The 21386-nt window shown below is 36.6% G+C and overlaps 3 protein-coding genes across 3 annotated transcripts; all 3 read right to left on the reverse strand.

Moving 5' to 3' along the window:
- Window positions 1–5132: 5132 nt before the first annotated feature.
- On the reverse strand, window positions 5133–6139 carry LOC121249353 (protein FAR1-RELATED SEQUENCE 6-like). Its single transcript, XM_041148064.1, has 3 exons — window positions 5640–6139; window positions 5331–5535; window positions 5133–5222 (listed from the first exon to the last, which is right to left on the reverse strand). Exons 1-3 carry the CDS (start codon window positions 6137–6139, stop codon window positions 5133–5135), a joined length of 795 nt encoding a protein of 264 aa, XP_041003998.1.
- An 11185-nt stretch (window positions 6140–17324) lies between these two features.
- On the reverse strand, window positions 17325–18273 carry LOC121250727. Its single transcript, XM_041149925.1, has 2 exons — window positions 17888–18273; window positions 17325–17807 (listed from the first exon to the last, which is right to left on the reverse strand). The coding sequence occupies exons 1-2, from the start codon at window positions 17972–17974 to the stop codon at window positions 17466–17468; spliced, it is 429 nt and encodes a 142-aa protein (XP_041005859.1). The 5' UTR covers window positions 17975–18273; the 3' UTR covers window positions 17325–17465.
- A 2029-nt stretch (window positions 18274–20302) lies between these two features.
- On the reverse strand, window positions 20303–21098 carry LOC121250345. The gene has a single exon (XM_041149452.1). The coding sequence runs from the start codon at window positions 20858–20860 to the stop codon at window positions 20654–20656; it is 207 nt and encodes a 68-aa protein (XP_041005386.1). The 5' UTR covers window positions 20861–21098; the 3' UTR covers window positions 20303–20653.
- Window positions 21099–21386: the final 288 nt, after the last annotated feature.

The raw sequence follows: 21386 nt of genomic DNA on the forward strand, positions 1-21386 counted from the left end.
CCAACAATGCTGAAAAAAACCCGAGCCAAATCCATCCGGTCCAAGACTACTATCCACAGGAATAGAGAAAATAGCATCTTTTACTTCCCCAACAGAAGGATTACTACCAAAAAAATGATTTTCCTCCTCCGAAACTTCCTCTGAAATTATCTTAACCAATTATGGCAATGAACTTGTTGAACTTGCTTTGAGGAAATCCTCAAAATAAACGCACGCAACCTCATGAATACCTTCCGGTAAGGTAAGCACTCTGCCATCAGAGAGCTTCATTTCCATCGCTACATTATGTTTATGATTCTGTAAAGCTTTAAAGAAAGCTGTCAAAACCTCACCATGCGATACCCACTCTTTCTTGATTTGTTGGGCAATACGAGACTCTTCCCTCTTTAACCAGACATCAAGCTCAATCTTGTTAGCTAAGACATCTGCTTCAACTTCCTCTGAGTAGCATTCTTGTAAAATAGATTCGCCATTGTCCACTTTTGCTTCTAGTTCTTTAATATGCTTTCCTGTCCAACCAAACACCTCCTTGTTCCAAGTTTTAAGAACCAGTTCTAACCTCTTTAGTTTTTTGGCAAGCTTCCACAAACTAGTACCATTAACCTCCACCTGCCACGAACTAGAAACACATCTCCAAAAATCTTCATGACTCGTCCACAAATAGTGAATTTTAAACGAGACATGACCATACCTAGCAAGTGAATCTGAAAGACCCAAAACCATAGGGGAGTGATCTGACATTCTCCTAGAAAGGTACTGAATTCTACCCGACGGGTAAAGATCCCTAAACTTTGAATTACATAAAACTCTATCTAGCCTAGCCCATGAACGTGCCATCCCTAATTATCCGTTGCACTATGAAAAACCATTACCTGAGAAAGGCAACTCAACAAATTTGCCATCATCAATAAAAGAGCAAAAATCCTCCATTGCAATAAGCATCCTTGGATTTCCCCCTCTTCTTTCACTATCATTGCGTAAGACATTGAAATCCCCAATAAGCACATGAGGACACTGCAAATTATTAACAACAAGCATATTAGCCCACAAAAACCTCTGGTCTAAATACCGGCACTTAGCATAAACCGCAGAGATCAATAAACTTGAATTAGTAAGCAATGTAATATGCTGATTCGAAACACCCATAACATCCACCTGCAAACTAGACTTCCAAAAACACCAAATCTTTCTTGCTTGACTAGCATTCGACAGGCACTCATCAAACTCTAGAGACGTCTTCCAATAACCCAAATGATTATCATCCCTGAAAGGTTCCGCAAGAAATAGAATTATAGGTTCTGCATTCGTAACAGCCCCCTCAAATGTTTTCTCAAGGTGCCAAGACCTCGGATGTTCTAAAACATCAGTTTATTAATCATTTATTCTACTGAGAGGGCTTGCTCGGAACCTTATAGGAACTACGTAACATTCGTCTACTTGGTGCCTTTTTTACCACTAATTCAGAATCAGAAGAATCATCTTTATTTTTTCCAGGATGAGGAATATTACCTTCATCATCAGATTTGGACTCCATGATGGCTGCCTGGTTGAAAATCACCATCTGTAAATTTTCCAAGACTGCTGGCGGATTATCTGACAACATAGCAACATTCGCTATTACATCGATATCTGCTGACGGATTATCAACCAAGGGGTTATTCTCAGCAATCGGTTCATGATCTGTTGTTGATAAAGATACCAACTCCTCAACTGGTATGGTCCCGTTGTATTCTCCGCATATTAACGGATCTTTCCTATGCACTGGGACTTCTATATCTTCGATATCTGCCTCAGTCTCCAACGTCGATTTCCCTACTTCCTTACCCTCATCCAAAACAGGCTTCTCGATCTCCAAGTTTTCCAGAACCAAAACAGGGGACTCTGTAGTATTCTCCAACTGCCCTTTATTAACCTTCGTGTCCTCTTCTTTATCCTTTGGCACCCAGATTCTACTGGACTTAATAACATTCAAACTCTTGCTCTCTTTTCCTTCCTTCATGTTAGCCTTATAAGTCTTTGAATTATGCTCTTTCACTTTGCAATAAGAACAAAATGCAGGCAACGTTTATAATCAACCTCTTGGAAAATGCTAGTTGGATTCCTCAGTGTCCCAATCCAAGTGGACTGAATCGGCTTTTGATCTATATTCATCAGAACGCACACCCGTGAACCATTTGTTTGAGTCGCGCAGCATGTCGCATTATCCCTCCTCAAGAAGACTCCAATCGGTGCAACAATATTACGTAAGAATGATTCTTGATAAAGATTTGGAGGTAGCCTAGGTAACATGATCCAAACCGATACCAACACCGGCTCCTCATCTTCTTTAAAATCCGTCGACCATTGAAAGGGCCTATAGGCAACCCCTTCGATATCGTAGCTTTCACGAGACAAGGACTTCAAGAAATCCTCTTCATTCGAAAATCTCACAAATACATTCCGAGCCTTCTGCATCACTGAAACTACTGGCTGTTTCGAAAGGCCCCATCTGCTATAAATAAATCCTCTGATGTGATCCAAAGATGGTCTTTGCCTTAAGAATGTTAACACTATAGAGAACGGAAAAGGGACTGCTGAATTATCCAACTCCTCCTTTGTAAATTGTACGAAAAACTCACATTCAACACATTTAGGTGGCCGGAAAGGAATAGACACCTTAAGGAGGGCCTGAGGAATTTGAAATACCAACTCGGCAAAAGTTCTTGGCTTGGCACGCAACGTTGGGGGGGGGGGGGCTGTTGGCTGCCCCAGCACCAACCATGCACGTAGAAAACCAACAAGCCCTTGGACCAAAGCTTTCCAAGAACCAAGACGCTATCTTGGAGAGACACGTCTATCTAATTAAGTACTATCAACAATCGTAATAATCTCATAAAAAGTCTTTCATTCCATCAATGTTTGTGAGAGGATTTAGCCCATGAACGCACCATCCCTAATCTCATAAAGTTTTTTTTAGTTGACTTAATTTGGTAAAGTTTTATGTTTATACAAAACGAGATGAAGTAATTTGCATCCAAATAAGGTGTTGTAATCTTATTTTCCATTGTGTAACAACACACACACACTCTCTAGTTTAGAGGCATACCAAACACTGAAACAAAGGAAGAGATTAATTATTTTATGGTAATAACTTTAAAGTTGGTTGCAAAAGTGATGAGAGAATCCCATGCAAAGAATTAGATTAGGGCAAGATTTTGGCATTGAGTATGATTTTGATCCTCTAAGCAGATTTGCCTTTTGAAAATTAGAATAGTTTTCTTTTTGGGTTCCACTGACTTACAATACCATGGTTTTTTTTTTTTTTTTTTAAAGAACATCGAAGTATATGGCTAATTAATTAACAAGTCCAGAGATGTCCCTCTCCTCCCATGCATCTGCCTTAACTTATTCCCTATGGCCTACACTATCTAATTGATGCCTTTGCAAGATCTTAAAAAAGTGCTTTATATTAATATATTAGATTATCATAGTATTTATATATACATGTATTTATTAGATTATTACTATGTATAAATTATTAACACTCGATCGTTATTCTCTAAAGAGTGATCAACAATATGAGATTAACAAATAAATAAATGCCTAAGATTAATTATTTAAACAAAATCGTGATTTGTCCACCTACTTTGATGTGCTTTAGAAGTGGTCCCGTTCATAATGCATGCTTAGAATGTGTATGGAGTAGGTAGCACTCTTTCATGCAAATGATATTTTCTTGAATATGTCTTTTCATATGTGTGCCTTTACATTGTGCTTCTAGTTCATGTTAGAATGTCGTCATCAACTCTGTCTTCTTCATCCTCCAGTGTACGTACTTTGGGTCAACCATTCTGCTTCTGTGAGCTTCAAGCTACATTGAGATACTCAAATACTAAAAAAAATCCAAGACGACCATCCTAGGATGCCCAAAGTACAACAAAAAGATAACTACATGACTTGTAATGTAACTTTAAAATAAATTGATTAATATTACGTACATCTAACAACATTTATATATGTTTGCAAATATTAGGGATTACCATACTGCAAGTATTTCAAGTGGGCAGATAGTGATCAATACATAGAGCTGGATCTACAAGAAAGACAAAACAAACTATTAAGGAAGGAGGAAGAGATCGAGAAGAGACTCTGCGATATCAAGAAGAGGGAGATTGAGCTCCGTAAGAGGGCGAATGGAATTGAGAAGAGAGAGATAGTGAAAGATGGTAGAGATGAGGAGTTTCTGAAGAAGACAGAGATGCTTCTTTAGCAAGAAGATGGAATAAGATGTTCATGCATGCTTCTTCGGGCGTATGTAGCTTTTGTAGTTGTTGTTTGTTGTTTCTTGGTGACTTGGTAGTGGTTTTATGTTATAGCTTAGGCTGTTTAGTGAGTGCAATGTAATAGTCGGGGACCTTTTTGTTGCATTTTGCCTTTAATGCTTGTGGCATGACAAACATTAAATTGGTTGCAAAATAGTTGTATTATAATCAATGGATGTAGTGGTTTTGTGCATTCCTTTCTAGAATGAGATTTATAGCATAAATAAATGTTATATTGTACATTCCTTTCCAAATGAGATTTATAGCATAAAGTAAAAATATTGCAAAAGTAAAAAGTTATATTGCACATTCATTTCTAGAATCAGATTTCTAGCATAAAGTAACAAGTTAAATTGCACATTCCTTAATAAGATTTCTAGCATAAATAAATTGTACATATATATTTTGACCATACAAAACCACATGACTCTTAACATCTTATCTTAATGCCAAGTGGCACAAATTATAATAATAGTCACTAATTTTACAATCTCATTGTGAAATTCATTCATCCATATCATTTTTCTGGTTGTGACAAATCGAATACATGTTCAGTTGTGATTCATCCAACCCAAATTGCATCTGTACAGATTAATATGAAGTGCTAATCTAATGTAACTATTACAATTAAAATGTGAAAAGTTTACGATTATTACACTTTCTTGACTTCTAATCACTGTTTACCGGTGTTGGGTTTCACTACTTTAAAAAATCGAGTTGTCTCGAACAAGTTGTTGATGATTAACAACATCCAAAATATTATTAGTCAAACCGTTACTTCTTTCACTTGCAAGCAGCAACTCAAATATTAAAATATAACAATCACTATACCTACACTTCTCCAAGACGGGTGATATCTACTTCTGATGGGCCAAATAAATTTCTGCATGTGTCCTGGACTGGTATATCTTCTCCATCTCGCTAATAATAAAGTAACAAGTAACAAAACTCATTTCATAAGATTAAAATATAAATCTAACACACATAAACATGTATATTTTTAATATTCAAGTCTGTTAAAATGTGCACCTGTTTACGTTTCCCTTTGACTGATGCTTTCTTCTGCTTGGCTTTAACCTTCCACATGTCTTTTTCCATTCTAGATACTCTCCTCAAAGATGGGGGTCTTTCTTTCCCTCTCACAACATTTGGACTGAGTACTTGTTGTGAACTACCAAGTGCAGTTGTGTCCAGTATCGTAAAACCAGCATTCGAACATGTAAGGGGCGCAGAACTGTTAAAAGACGTAATATAATTATAGAAATGGTGTAGATTCTTAAGTTCCATATAACATGTTACTACTTAAAGACTCTATCACATAAAATAAATAAACTTTACCAACTCGTTGCATTCGAACCTGCTTGGGTCAAAGATGGGGGGTGTTGGTTCTCACGGTATAAGTCAATCATTGAATATAACTTCTTTTTGGCATTTTCAAACTGCTCATTGGAAGCCGCTGCATAAGTTATCATCTGATAACATATATTCAACAGACTTGAATATCTATTACCATCTGGCCTCTGATCCCCTGCATCATAGTTGATATGGATTAACGTGTATCTCTTCTTGATGTTCTTCCTCCATCTATATAATATGAACCGGTCTGGCAATAATTTTATACCATTAGCTTTGAAAATGGCTAAAATATGCCTACACAGTATCCCCCTTATCTCAAATAATCCACATGAATACTTTGCAGCGTAGTCTTCCATAGTGAAGTTCACTAAATGTGTAACAAACTTAGTGAACTCTTCAACACGAACTTCATCTTCTACCAGATATGTTTTCATTACACTGTCCAAATTAAGTAGAGATGGATTCATATCGAGCACACCCATTACTTGCGACTGGACTTCCCTAAATTTAGCATTCGTATACAACTCTTGAAATGTCTTTTTAATTGAAGATTTAGATATACATGGAATGGTAACGCTAAATGTGTGGAAGTCTCATTGTTTTCATTTTCAATTTTCTTCTTCAGCGCACTGTCAAACTGGTCGACAAACTCTTTCAAATTTGTCTTCGCATGAACGTAACCATCAAAAAAAGCATTCATACTCTCACTGTGCTGGGTTGTACTCATTCTAGCACATAAGTGCTCTTTTAAGAATACCAGTACCCAATGCTCATGCTCAGCATATAAACTTTCCAACCAGACATTCTCATGTAAGTCGTATGTGTTAAGTAACTTGTCCTAACATTTCTCAAACTCCTCAATAGTTTGAGTGTCGTAGACACATTTCATCAAGTGATTTTTTAGTCCACTTTTGTAGGCAGCATATGACCCAAGTTTCTCGGGGACTTTCTGCAGTATATGCCATAGGTAGAATCTATGTCGACTTTATGGAAAGACAATAACAATTGCATTTTTCATTGCTATGTCTTGATTAGTAATAATAGCTTTTGGAGTTTTACCATCCATACATTACAACCAGGTCTGGAATAACTATGTAAAGGTCTATGTATCCTCACTTGAAATCAACCATGCTCCCAAAAGAATGGACTGTGATAAGTTTTATTTTTATGTGATTTTTATCACTTTTTTATTTATGAAAAATATCATTTTTCCTTCAATACTGTTAATTTTATTTTATTTCTACATATTTTTATTTATTTTCTTAGATTTGAAGGAATGAGAAGATTTAGTGCAAAAGGAGAGCATTTTGGTACAAAGGAAGAGACTACGGATCCAAACTGATGAGAGGTAGCGAGATCTGAAGAGTGCCAATGAGATTTGGACGAGGAGCATTGTCCTGTGGGTAGCGAAGAGATTTCTCTCGCCCAAAGGCGAGGAGTCTTTCCACTAAGTAGGCGAGAAGAGAGCTGTGTGGTCTTTGTGACCTCCACGCCCGCCAGTTTTATTCAGCGCACATAACATCTACCCAATGGGATCTTCCCGAGTTCCGTAATCAATTTATTGACTACTAAATCCTCCTGATCTTTGCAAATCAAGCCGCATATCATTGAATCTTTCATTTTAGATAATTTTGATATTATTGGGATAATTTCCTTTTATGTTAACATCTATCTTTAGAACCTATTTTCTATATTTTTAGGTTAGATTGTAGCCGCAGTTATTTTGTTTCTGGATTTGAATTTTGACATCTATTTAATCCCGTCTTATGGGATGAATAGGGAGTCTTGGTTCATAATCTTAGTTTTAGTTTTGACTTTTAGAGAGTCTGAGCTTAGGTTTCGATAGTTCAGAATTTATTATTTGAGTTTCTTTAGGAGGCAGATTTGGGGAAGTAGAGGCGAGAGCCACATGTTTCATCAACTGACTCCAATGAGGAACACCAGTTTTATTTTTTTTCTTTTTAATTTCATTATGAACTAATTTTATTTTCTAGAGCTTTGATGTAGCTTAGCATTGAACACACATTTTATATTCCAAATCATTTTATTTTCAATATTTCCATGATTGAGTGTTTATTCCTTATTCTTAATGTTTATAATTTTCTAGCTAACTATTGTTCGATTTTTTGGATTGCATTGAGACCGAGAGATGATTTGTAATTAAAACTCTAGGATTAAACACCATTAGTTGAGCGAAAGTAAAGATGCTTTACCACGACTAGTGTGATTTTGAAGAAAAATTCAAAAAACTTAATGAGTCTCTAATTAGTTAAATTCATATAGAGATATGTAGTTATTAGTTGGAGATATTTTTGGTATTGTTCAAGAGAAAATATTGAATAGTTAAGAGATTTTTATCATCAACTTGAAATAATTGAGATTCTATAAATGAGAAGAATAAATAGTGTGGTATTTGCTAGGTGAAGTCAAATGCTCTAGATCTATTTTTATTATTTTTAAAATTTTAATTTTAATGTTCTTTTCTTTAGTTTAATTTAGATAAACCATTCTTCAAATTTCGGTTTTCCAAATAGTAATTAATTTAGTCAATTTCAATACTCAATAGCATAATTATTACTTATGGGTTTGATAACCGTTTTCTTTAAAACACTTTACTACTTGTTACGATTATGTGCACCTGCAGATTATATTTTTATGCGAACAAGTTTTCGGTGCCGTTACCTTGGAAATTGTCATTTGTTATTGATATTGATACCAACTGGATTTTTATTACTTTGGATTTTATTTTATTTTATTAAAAAGAAAAAAAGAGAAAGATTTAATTTGATCTCAGTTTGATCTTTTCAGGAATTAGAAGTGCATGCGTCGATCTGGATCGTTAGAGCATATACTTTTTGATCCCGAGATTGAAAGGACCTTACGTAAGATCAATAAAGAGAAAAAGAAAGAAGTCGCCGCCTGTGAAGTTAATATGACCGACCAGGAGCAGAAGGCGCTAAGAGATTGTGCGATGCCCTCGATCAATGGGGCAACGTCTAGTATAAGGCAACCAGCTATACAAGCCAATAACTTCGAGATCAAGCTGGCCATCATTCAAATGATCCAACAAACCGTCCAGTTTGGGGGCTGTCACAAGAGGATCCTAATGTTCATATTGCAAATTTTCTAGAAATTTGTGATACTTTTAAACACAAAGGAGTGACAGATGATGCAATTCGATTGAGACTTTTTCCTTCTTCATTGAGGGAAAAAGCAAAAGCTTGACTGAATTCTTTACCACTGGCATTATCACCACCTAGGAGCAGTTGACACAAAAAATTTTAGCAAAATTTTTCCCTTCGGCCGAGACAGCGAAGTTAATGAATGATATCACTACCATCATTATATGAGGCATGTGAAAGATGCAAAGATGTATTGCGCAAGTGTCCACATCATGACCTCCCAACCTGGCTCCAAGTACAGACGTTTTACAATGGTTTGGGATCCACAAATCGATCTATGATTGATGTAGCCATAGGAGGAGCATTAATGAGTAAGACCCCTGAAGCTGCATATGAAATTCTAGAAGAGTTGGCGTCTAACAACTATCAGTGGGCCGCAGAGATAGCAATGCCAAATAAGGCAGCCAATGTCGTTGAGCATGACTCTATGTCCGCAATTGCGGCTCAGTTGGCAAATCTATCTAAATAATTAGGTAAGATGAACGTTAATATTATTCAAACTAATGTTGTTTGTGATCATTGCGCAGGAAACATTCCAGTATAGATTGCCACGTGGAAAATCCTTTTGTCCAACCGAGTCAAGAACAAGCACACTACGTGTCATATTTCCAACGTTAGAACAATCCTTATTCAAACACGTTCAATCTCGGATGGAGAAATCACCCTAAGTTTTCATGGAGCAATAACCAAGGGCCAGCTAGACCACCTCAACAGTTTCCACAGCAAGAGAAGAAGCCGGCACTTGAGGATATGTTCATGCAGTACATGCAAAAGACTGATATGGGGATGAAAAACAACTCAACATCCATACGCAATCTTGAGGTGCAAATCGGTCAACTCTCCAACATGCTTACCAAGAGGACAACAGGAAATTTACCGAGCAACACTGTGACCAATCCAAAGGAGCATGTCAAAGCCATAGCATTGCGAAGTGGGCGGACATATGACCAACCACAAATAGTAAGTACTGAGCGAGATGCAGAAGCTAAAAATGTGGAGACCGAGGTGAAAGAAACTGATTGGGAGGTGACCGACCAGCAAGCTGAGAAGACTAGAGAGAATAAAGGGGTTGAAAAATCCAAAAAATCTAGGGAGTTTACTTCTAAAACTTATTTTCATTCAATTTATGATCCATCAATTCATTTTCCACAAAGATTAAAGAAAAATAAAATTGATAATTAGTTCTCTAAATTTCTGAGTCTATTTAAGCAATTGCATATTAATATTCCTCTCATTGAAGCCTTAGAGCAAATGCCTAAATATGCAAAATTTTTGAAGGACTTATTATCAAACAAGCGGAAGTTGGAGGGGCATGAGACTGTGATGCTGACCGAGGAGAGTAGTGCAATTTTACAAAAGAAGTTGCTGCCTAAGTTGAAAGATCCAAGGAGTTTCACAATCCCTTACACTATAGGAAATTCCTATTTTGATAAATTTTTATGTGACTTAGGGGCAAGTATTACTCTAATGCCTCTCTCTGTTTTCAGGAAACTGGGTCTTGGAGAAGTAAAGTCGACCACCATCTCTTTACAGTTGACGGACATATCTATTAAATACTTGGGAGGACTCATTGAGGACATACTGGAGAAAGTTGATAAGTTAATCTTCCCCGCGGACTTCATTGTACTTGATATGCAGGAGGACAAGGAGATCCCGTTGATATTAGGCCGACCTTTCCTGGCGACGGGGAGAACTTTAATTGATGTCCAGAAAGGGAAACTTGTTTTGAGGGTAGGTGAGGAGCAAGTCAAGTTTGACATGCTTAAATCTATGGAATTCCAGTCCGAGGTGCATTCCTGTTTTCAAATAAGCGACCGAGACATGGTCAAGGCTACGAAGCTGAATTTCCAAAACTACCACTTGAGATATGTCTTACTCACTCTACGTCTATTAAATCTGAAAATGAAAAAGTGGAAGAGCTAAACTCATCTCAGCCGACATCACCCAAGCCTGAACTCAAGCCATTTCTATCAAATTTAAGGTACACTTTCTTGGGACTAGACTTTACTTTTCCAGTTATTATTAACAATTCATTAAGTGATGTAGAGGAAGAGAAGCTGCTGAGAGTCTTGCGGGAGCAAAAAATGGTTTTGGGTTGGACCATCTCGGACATCAAAGGAATTAGTCTTTCTATTTGCATGCACAAGATTTTAATGGAGGATAATTTTAAACCGATCGTCCAACCCAAGAGGAGATTGAATCCATCAAGGTAAGAACTGGTGCATAAAGAGGTATTGAAGCTTTTAGATGATGAGATCATTTATCCAATCTCAGATAGTGCATGGATAAGTCCAGTGCAAGTCGTCCCAAAGAAAGGAGAGATAACCATGATCATGAATGACAACAATGAACTCATATCGACCAGGATGGTCATGAGATGGCGAGTATGCATAGACTATCGAAGGCTGAATGATGCAACTCGAAAAGACCATTTTCCCTTACCGTTTATTGATCAAATGCTAGAAAGACTTGCCGGTCACACCTACTACTATTTTCTAGATGGATATTCCGGGTACAATCAAATAGCCATTGCACCCGAAGATCAAGAGAAGACCACTTTCACCTGTCCTTACGACACTTTTGCATATAGGTGCATGCCTTTTGGTCTTTGCAATGCGCCAGCCATTTTTCAAAGATGCATGATATCCATCTTCGTGGACATGGTGAAAAAAATTTTAGAAGTCTTCATGGATGACTTCTTGATTTTTGGTCATTCTTTTGATAATTGCTTATCTAATTTATCTTTGATTTTATAGAGATGTAAGGAGACAAATCTTATTTAAAATTGGGAAAAATACCACTTCATAGTCAATGAGGGAATAGTGCTTGGCCACTGCATCTCCTTCAAGGGAATTGTGGTCGACTGAGCAAAGATAGAAGTTATTGAAAAACTCCCACCACCGACCAATGTGAAGGGCGTGAGGAGCTTCTTGGGTCACGCCGGGTTCTATCGTCGGTTTATAAAGGATTTTTTCCAAATTACTAAACCTCTCTGCACTCTGTTGATTAAAGATACTCGGTTTGAACTTTCTACTGAATGCTTGCATGCTTTTGAAATATTGAAGAAGAAATTAATTTCAGCACCTATTATTGTATCACCAGATTGGAATTCACCTTTTGAATTAATGTGTGATGCTAGCAATTATGCTATAGGAGCAGTTTTGGAGTAGAGAAAAGAAAAAAGTTTTCATGTTATTTATTATGCAAGTCGGACCTTAACAGGAGCTTAACTTAATTATGTTACTACTGAAAAAGAATTGCTAGCAGTTGTGTTTGTCTTTGACAAATTTCGTTTTTATTTGATAGGTTCAAAGGTGGTCGTCTACACCGATCATTCAGCTCTTAGATATTTGCTGGCGAAGAATGATGCGAAACCAAGACTGTTACGATAGATTCTACTACTACAAGAGTTTGACTTAGAAATAAGAGATAAGAAAGGTACCGAGAATGTAGTGGCCGACCACTTATCTCGCCTTGAACTTAAATAGGCGGCTGGCAAGGAGAATTTTTCAATTAATGAGACCTTCCTGGACGAGTAAATAATGGCTATACAAGTTGTCCCATGGTATGTCGATATGGTCAATTATTTGGTGTCCAAAATTCTCCCCACCGAGATGACATATCAACAAAAGAAGAAGTTCTTCTCTGACTTGAAATATTATTTTTGGGTGGAACATTTTCTATATTAACACTTTGCAGATCAAAAAATCAGAAGATGTGTGCCCGAGGAAGAGATGGAGAGCATACTCAGACACTGCCACTCTTCGGAAGGGGCGGCCACTTTGGTGGAGCAAAAACAGTAGCAAAAGTTTTACAATGCGGATTTTATTGGCCGACTATTTTTAAAGACTCTTTTAATTTTGTTACTTTATGTGATCATTGTCAAAGGGTTGGCAACATTTCTAGGAAACATGAGATGCCTTTAAACAATATTTTGGTGATTGAATTATTTGATGTTTGGGGTATAGATTTCATGGGTCATTTTCCATCCTCATATTCCAATAAATTTATTATGGTGGTTGTAGATTATGTCTCCAAATGGGTGGAAGCGGTCACCTTGCCAACCAATGATGTAAGGGTCATGGTGAATTTCTTGCGGAACAACATCTTTTCCCGATTTAGCACTCCAGGGCCATAATTAGTGCTGGCGGGAATCATTTTTGCAATTGCCAATTTGAAGCGCTACTGACTAAATATGACATTACACATCACGTGGTGACACCATACCATCCTCAAACAATCGGCCAAGTCGAGGTGTCTAATCGGGAGCTGAAGCGCATACTGAAGAAAACTGTGAGTGTCTCTCGGACAGATTGGGCGAGAAGGTTAGATGATGCGCAATGGGCCTGTCAGAAAACATTCAAAACACCAATCGGGAGGTCACCCAATCGGCTCATCTATGGAAAAGCCTGTCATCTATCCGTGGAGCTAGAACACAGCATATTGGGCGACGAGGACACTAAACTTTGATGCTTATGAGCATGCTCGGATTTACAAAGAGATGGATGAGTTCCGAAATGATGCTTATGAGCATGCTCGGATTTACAAAGATAAAACTAAAAGATGGCACGATAAGCATATTCTGAGAAGGGAATTCGAAGTCGGGTAGAAAGTTCTATTATTTGACTCAAGTCTTCGACTCTTCCCAGGGAAGTTGCACTCTCGGTGGTCGAGACCATTTGTGGTAACCCGTGTCTTCCCCTATGGGGTGGTTAAAGTCCATCATGAGACAAAAGACACATTTAAAGTAAATGGACAGAGATTAAAACCCTATATGGATGGAGACTTTAACTCAAAAAAGTGCTTTATCAATCTCGTCAGTAATACATGCTGAGCAGACAATGTCTAGCTACAGACTTTAAACAAAACGTTTTTGGGAGGCAACCCAAGTTTATTTTTTTTATTTTTTATTAATTTTTATTTTTACTTATTATTATTCCTTTTCTTTCATTTTGCAGGAACAAAGAGGGAGATCTCTATGGAGTATATGGCTGCACCTTCAAGGAAAATACTCAAATGACAGAACTTGATACAATCAGGGGAGCATCTCTTACCTTCTCTCATCCTTTTCTTTAGTTTCTCTTCCTTTTTTCCATTGAAGACAATGTGATATTAAGTTTGGGGGGAAAAGATATTATTTTATTTTCAATGAAGAAATTAAAATAATAAATAATGATAATGATGATTAAAACAATATGATTTGATGAATAAAAAGCCTATGATAAGAATATGATTGAAATTGATTATAATTTTTAGGAAAAATTCTCATTGCTTAAGTCTAGTTGTTAATTCTTTACTTGATCTTACTTAGTTTGATATTTTCTATGTTCAATAAATACTTCTTATGATCATTAATTGTTTTGAGTACCAAGAGAAATTTTATGTGAATTTATATGGTCTCAACTTACTCTAGAATTTGTTTGATTACACTCGAGGTGAAATCCTAGACCGAATATTACTGGGGAAATGATTAAGGCATTCTTTGGATCGATTGAGCCTTTCAAGCTTACTTGTTTATTATCTTTATCTCTAGTCGCCCAATTGAGCTTTATTGAAATATATTTTGGCCTTATATTTTTCTTTCTTGTAAACTTCATATTTCGTATCTTATTTGAGCTTAGATACCGATATCTTACTTTTAAGAGAACTAAGTTTACACAAAATTACAGACTCACAAGAGCTTGAAAGGTAAGAAAGATAGAAGGTTTACAAGTAAAGTAATTATAACCAGATTATCAAAATCATAAGTTTGGGGTTTGAAGAGTCAACTCGTCTACTGTGTGGCCAATAAGAAAATGCCGACGAGAGTCATCCAAAAAGGCAGTTGACATAGTATGGAATATTTATACCAAAAAAAAAGTTTGGCCTACCGTATAGAGGGCTAAATAGAACAATACTTGAAAGTGCAATAAAGAGAGGTATGCTGAGAGATTTACAAAGATTGAAAAGAGATGTTTGTGTTAAAAGTGAGAATGCTCTATTTATTCTGTTGGTGTTCAAATTTAAGTTTTCTTACTTTGTTTGAATCCTACATTTTCTTTGTAGCCCTCACCCTAACCTTACATTACAAACTTAATAGAGACCTATTGATCACTGGTGATAGTTTTTGTTCTACATTAGTGGAGAGTGATTTGAAAAGCAAGCCTATGGAATTTTTAGAGATCCATTATTTATTTACTTGTTTGCATAAAACTATCTGGGGAGCTAATGATGAAGTGAGAATGATGGGTATGCTTGAATGTGGAGATGGATAATGTGGAAGAATTGCGTTTTGAATTAACTTTTGGACTTGATTGATCTTAAATGATTCATTTGAATTATAGACTTTAGACAATCCTTGTGGCAATAAATTTTGCGAATCAAACAAATGCTTATTTTAATTGTCATTCTTTCTTCTTTGCTCGAGGGCTAGCAAAGCTTAAGTTTGAGGGTATTTGATAAGTGTATTTTTATGTGATTTTTATTACTCTTTTATTTATGAAAAATATCATTTTCCCTTACAATACTATTGATTTTATTTTATTTCTACATATTTTTATTTATTTTCTTGGATTTGAATGAATGAGAAGATTTAATGCAAAATGAGAGTATTTTGGTATAAAAAAAGAGACTACGGATCTAGACCGACAAGAGACAGTAAGATCTGAAGAGAGCTGATAAGATTTGGGCGAGGAGCCTTGTCCCGTGGACAGTAAAGAGATTTCTCTCGTCCAAAGGGAATGAGTCTTTCCACTCGGTAAGTGAGATGAGGACCGTGTGATCTTTGTAACCTACACGCCCGTTCATTTGTGACCTCCACGCTCGTGACTTTTATTTAGTGCACACAACATCTACCCGATGGGATCTTCCCAAGTTCCATAATCAATTTATTGACTACCAAATCCTTGCGATCTCCGGAAATCAAGCCGCATATAACTGAATGTTCCATTTTAGATAATTTTGATATTATTGGGATAATTACCTTTTATGTTAACATCAATCTTTAAAAACTATTTTCCAAATTTTTAGGCTAGATTGTAGCCGCATTTATTTTGTTTCCGGATTTGAGTTTTGACATCTATTTAATCCCGTCTTATGGGATGAATAGGAGTCTTGGTTCGTAATCTTAGTTTTAGTTTTGAGTTTTAGAGAATTTGAGGTTAGGTTTCGATAGTTTAGAGTTTATTATTTGAGTTTATTTCAAGGAGGTAGATCTGGGGAAGCAAAGGCGAGAGCCGCATGTTCAGCAACTGACTCCAAAGAGGAAAACCAGTTTTATTCTTTTCTTTTTAATTTCATTATGAACTAATTTTATTTTCTAGAGCTTTGATGTAGCTTAACATTGGACACACAGTTTATATTCCAAGTCATTTTATTTTCAATATTTCCTTGATTGAGTGTTTATTCTTTGTTCTTAATGCTTACAATTTTCTAGCTAACTATTGTTCGATCTTTTGGATTGCAATGAGACCAAGATGTGATTTGTGATTAAAGTTTTAGGATTAAACACCATTAGTTGAGCGAAAGCAGAGATGCTTTACCGCGACTAGTGTGATTTTCAAGAAAAATTCAAAAAACTTAATGAGTCTCTAATTAGTTAAATTCACATAAAGATATGGTGTTATTAGTTGGAGATATTTTTGGTATGGTTCAAGAGAAAATATTGAATAGTTAAGAGATTTTTATCATCAACTTGGGATAATTGGGATTCTATAACAAGGAAGAATAAATTGTGTTGGATTTGCTAGGTGAAGTCAAATGCTCTAGATCTATTTTTATTATTTTTAAAATCTTAATTTTAATGTTCTTTTCTTCAGTTTAATTTAGATAAACCATTTTTCAAATTTTGGTTTTCTAAATAGTAATTAATTTAGTCAATTTCAATACTCAAAAGCATAATTATTTCCTATAGGTTCGATAACCGTTTTCTTTAAAACACTTTACTACTTGTTACGATTCTGTGCACTTACAAATTATATTTTTATGTGAACAGACTGCTCGTGGTGGTTTACACCAACAAATGGTACAAACGGCATCCCATATCTATTCGTGACGTATGTGATGTCGAATGTGACCACATCACCAAAATATTGGTGGGCTTCCCTGCTGCGTGGATCTGCCCAAAAAAGATTCTTTAGCATCCCATCATCATCTAAGTCGATCAATGCAAAAAAAAAAAACCATTACTCTTGTACTGCATCTTCAAGAAATAATCTCAAAGTGCTCTAGCACCTCCTGCACCAAGTCGTAGATGTCGTGCATTGTCAATGTAATTGCGACATTCCTTTTCAAAAAATGAGAGGTTCTCGAAGCTGCCAGCACCAACTATAAAGGATCCGAAACTCTTATTTATGTTGATGATAGCCAAGTCATTTGTATCTAGGACTTTTTTTACGGTCTCACTCACTTCTCAGTTACATCGAAAGAAGCGAGATTTCTTTGGACTAAGGTCGTGATTATGTGTATTATGGACTGTTGTCAACCGCATCTTTCCCTCGACTTTTAATGCATTAATCTTTACCTTACAATCCGTCTTTCCTGTCGGACATGGGTTGGTGACATTGAAACTCCTATTCCAGGCCTTCCCTCCACGGGTATAACCAAGGGTGACTTATCTGATACTTTGATCCTTTCCCCTCTCACTCCTTTATGTCATCACCCCAAACCCACATTTCTTAGCATAATCCTTATAATAGCTCTGTAAATCTTCAAAAGAATTGAACTCCATCCCCGACTTTGGCTCCTCAATTATATCATCACCATCTGTTTGCACTAAATGTGTTGACCCAATAGTGCCATCATCAATTTCTCGTGAATCTGGTCTATCCTCTTTACTTTCTTCATCAACTTTAGAAGAAGTACATGACGCTTCAGTTTCCCTACAATCTGGTGAATCCTCTTTACCAACTCTTGCGCTCGTTGCGGAGCTTGTAGTGATGTGAGGAGTCGGACGTCCCATCCCATATTGAAATGGGTTACCTGTATTCTGCTTAAAAAAAAAAAATTATAAACATTAAACTCCCAAAAAACCTGAACTTATGCATAAAAGACAATAACGAAGTTGAAAACCTGAATGTTGCTTGGATAGTGGTTGCCATCTGGATATAGAAGAAAAGCTGGTGACCATGTAGGAATTGGTCCATAGTAACCGTGCATGTAATTTGGAAAGTTTACTAGACCAGTTTGAGGGTTGTCCTAACATAAAAATAATAATGATAATTAGGATGACAAACATTGAGAAGACCCATTCCAATAAGTTTTTGAATTCTGAAATAACATACTGAGGTTGAGAGATTTGAGCTAAATGGTGGTAGCGGAGATGGGTGTTCTTCCCCTTTTCCAATGCCTTGTACAAGTTGTTCAATATCCAAACCAATGGCAAAACAAAGTTGCAAATTCTAAAGCAATTAGGAGCCCAAGTACATAAAATGAAATGTCCTATTTTCAGCAAAACACATTTTTTCAAATTGACTGTAGAACTCCTATGCCAATATTGCATTGTTTTTAAATATATTTCATTTACGATTTGTTTCTTTCCTATTACTTTTACAGGAAATACACTTGATAATAACAGTTGGTCCTAGAGATACAATTTATTCTCTTCCATCTTTTGATTTCTAATTATAGCAAATCGACTGAATATGCTAGCAGGTTGCTTGAGGTTTATATGAAAATGCAACTGTTGAGCTTTTGGCCTAATATCTCTACATTGAATTTTTCCTCTACATTTGCTAGTGTGATCGAGGCTTGCTCTGTGTTGGCAGATTCTTGAAATTGGCCAACAAGTTCAAAGTTCTATATGATTTGCTTTGCTAGCCCTCGTTAATTAGGGATTCCCATTTCCTTATATGTTTCTATATAAATTGTCAAAGTTCTTTAAAGTGTCTTTATCAATCAAGATCTACACATGTATTATGAAGAAGCTGACAAGCCCAAACATATGCATTTCCTCCTTAATAAACTCAACCAGTGTGCCACATTGAAGTTCCTACCAACATATTTTCTTAACATTATTCCTAAAACAATAACTCCCAAGAAATCATGAAACATGAGCAAGTAAAAAAAATGGTCCTTACCATAATAAAATTACTGAGAAGCTACACGGAAAATGAAGAAATCACCCACACGAACTCAATCACTTAAAGCTCAAGCACAGATTCACTTCAAAATAGACGAGCTCGAGTTGCCGAAGACCACACCAGTTCACAGATCCACACTAGTTCAAGTTGCCGAGCCAAAGACCACACCAGTTCACAGATCCACACAAGTTCAAGTTGCCAAGCCAAAGACCACAAATTGCTGAAGAAAACCAAAGCACTAACGCAAGAGAAGCACCAACTTAAGATGAGAAGCACCAACGCAAGAGAAGTTCCAAAATGCACTCAAATCGCCGTCAGTTTCTGGCAAGAAGAGAACCAGAGCAAGAAGATGAGAAGCTAATCGCCGAAGACAAGAAAAGACACTCAAATGCACTCAAATCATTGTCATTTTCAAGTAGCATTTAGAGAAAATGGTCGAAGAAAGTTTCTGGCTGAAGAGAAGCACAAATTGCCAAACCAGAGGAAGAATATGAGAAGCAGAGAAGCGGGAATCCAAAATGCATTGCACTCTGTTTTTCATTTTTTTTTTAAATAGTAGCTGCCACGTCAGCCGACTGCGCAATGACTGTAGCCAGCGACTATACATAACGGAATTGGTTTGCAACTCGTTCTAATTGTGCACGTACAACTTTTAAATTAACATTTTAGGGTAGATTTCCAAATATTTCATCTTATCTTATTTAATTATTTAAATTTTGACATTTTCATATAAAATATCATAAATAATTTTATTTTTTTAATTTTTAAAATAATAATAATATTAAAAAATAATATTTTATTCAACTATTAATTTTATCTCAACTTATCTCATCTGATCTCATATCTCGCATATACTTTTGGCATGCTGGAAGTGGATGTAGGCCTTTTTCTACTTTTGATTTGCATCCATGGAGCGTGCAGTTATTAAAGTGTATATCCATATCGGACAGTGCTACTCCCACAGAGGGAGTCCACTGAAACCACCACCGAATTGGTAAAAGTATTTTTTGTCTTTTATTTTTCAAACATTTTTTTAAATTTATTAAAATTTCTTTTTTAGAAATAAAAAACATATATTTATTTTAAAATAATTACTTAACAATTAAGTTAAAAAAAAAAATGCATTCGGTGGCTACCATCGTGCCCACCTTCTGCGGGAGAAGCCATTTCCATATCCATTTTATCTTTAATGAGGGGCATGTGATGAGCAACACGGTATGGCCCTCCCACCAGGAAGAAGCGTACCTGCGCGCCCCGCCTTCAACTTATTGACTACTGTTTGTTTTTGGAAAAACGCAACGCATGGGTCTGTTTCAAGTGGTTTAAACTTAGAATTAAATGCTATATATATATATATATATACACGTATGTACGATCGAATCTAATTAATAGAAGAAAAGTGAGATTGCCCATCAAAAGTGAGAGTTTGTAATATGAAAATTACGTTACGAGAAGGAAAGTTCTCTTTTCTTACAAGTAATCTGAAATCAAGCGTGAAGGAAGAACAATGCATGAATGCGCATGCTCTCTCTCTCTCTCTCTCATAGCCCTTCTACAATGCATCTGTACTTGATCTGTGTGAGAGCTAGATCAGGGAAAAGATTAAAACTAAACGAGAATGTGTTAGTTTCTACCAAATAATTAGACACCTAACTTCCAACATGGATCATCTCACAAGAAGTAAATATTACACCTAATTAATCAAAAAACAAAACAAAAACAAAAGCGCAAATTAATGAATCGATGAAACATCCTTCTATCGGTAGGATCGAAGAATGGCTCCACAAAACGTGCAAATAATGGCTTTCCAAGACTTCCAATAGAAAGGCACATAACAAAATCTCGTAGCTGTCTTCATGTCGGCCACGCTTGCCCCGCCACCGCACCGCGAGCAGATTCCTGCCGCCGGCTTGCTCCGGCTCACTTTCCGCTCTTGATCGACCATAAAGCAGAAAAAAACCATGGATACGTGGGGGCCGGGCCGGGTATGCGTCAGACTCTTCAGTACTTACTGCGTTTCGAAATATGAAGACGATGATGAGGAAGAAGCAGTCCTGCTGCTTCATATAATGCAGGAACTGAGTTAAAGATCGAGCAAGTTTGTGTAGCATCATATGATTGGGACCGTTGGATTGATGTTGGGGTAATTTAATTTGTGGTTAGATATCATTAAATTAGTACGATCGAAAGCGCGCTTGGCTTCATAGTTGGATTGGTTTCGGGTCAGAAACGCCTGTCGCGGTGGATAATGCAGCTGGAACTAGGCAGTAGCTGGCGAGACTGATGGTCGGTTGTACGAAGATCTGGTCCATACACGTGGAGAAGAGAGTGAACGTGGAAGCTAGCCGATTCCGCTGAAAGTGAATGTGGGCAGCAGTTGGTAGGTATCAGTTGATTTTGGGAAGAATTAAATGGAGTTTGACTATTTGAAGAAGAATGGTCTTTAGTCAAACATTTTTAATTCAGCTGCCTGCCATTTGGCTAACTTA

The sequence above is a fragment of the Juglans microcarpa x Juglans regia genome, chromosome 2D (genome assembly GCF_004785595.1).
Source record: "Juglans microcarpa x Juglans regia isolate MS1-56 chromosome 2D, Jm3101_v1.0, whole genome shotgun sequence".
In the NCBI taxonomy this organism is placed as follows: Eukaryota; Viridiplantae; Streptophyta; class Magnoliopsida; order Fagales; family Juglandaceae; genus Juglans; species Juglans microcarpa x Juglans regia.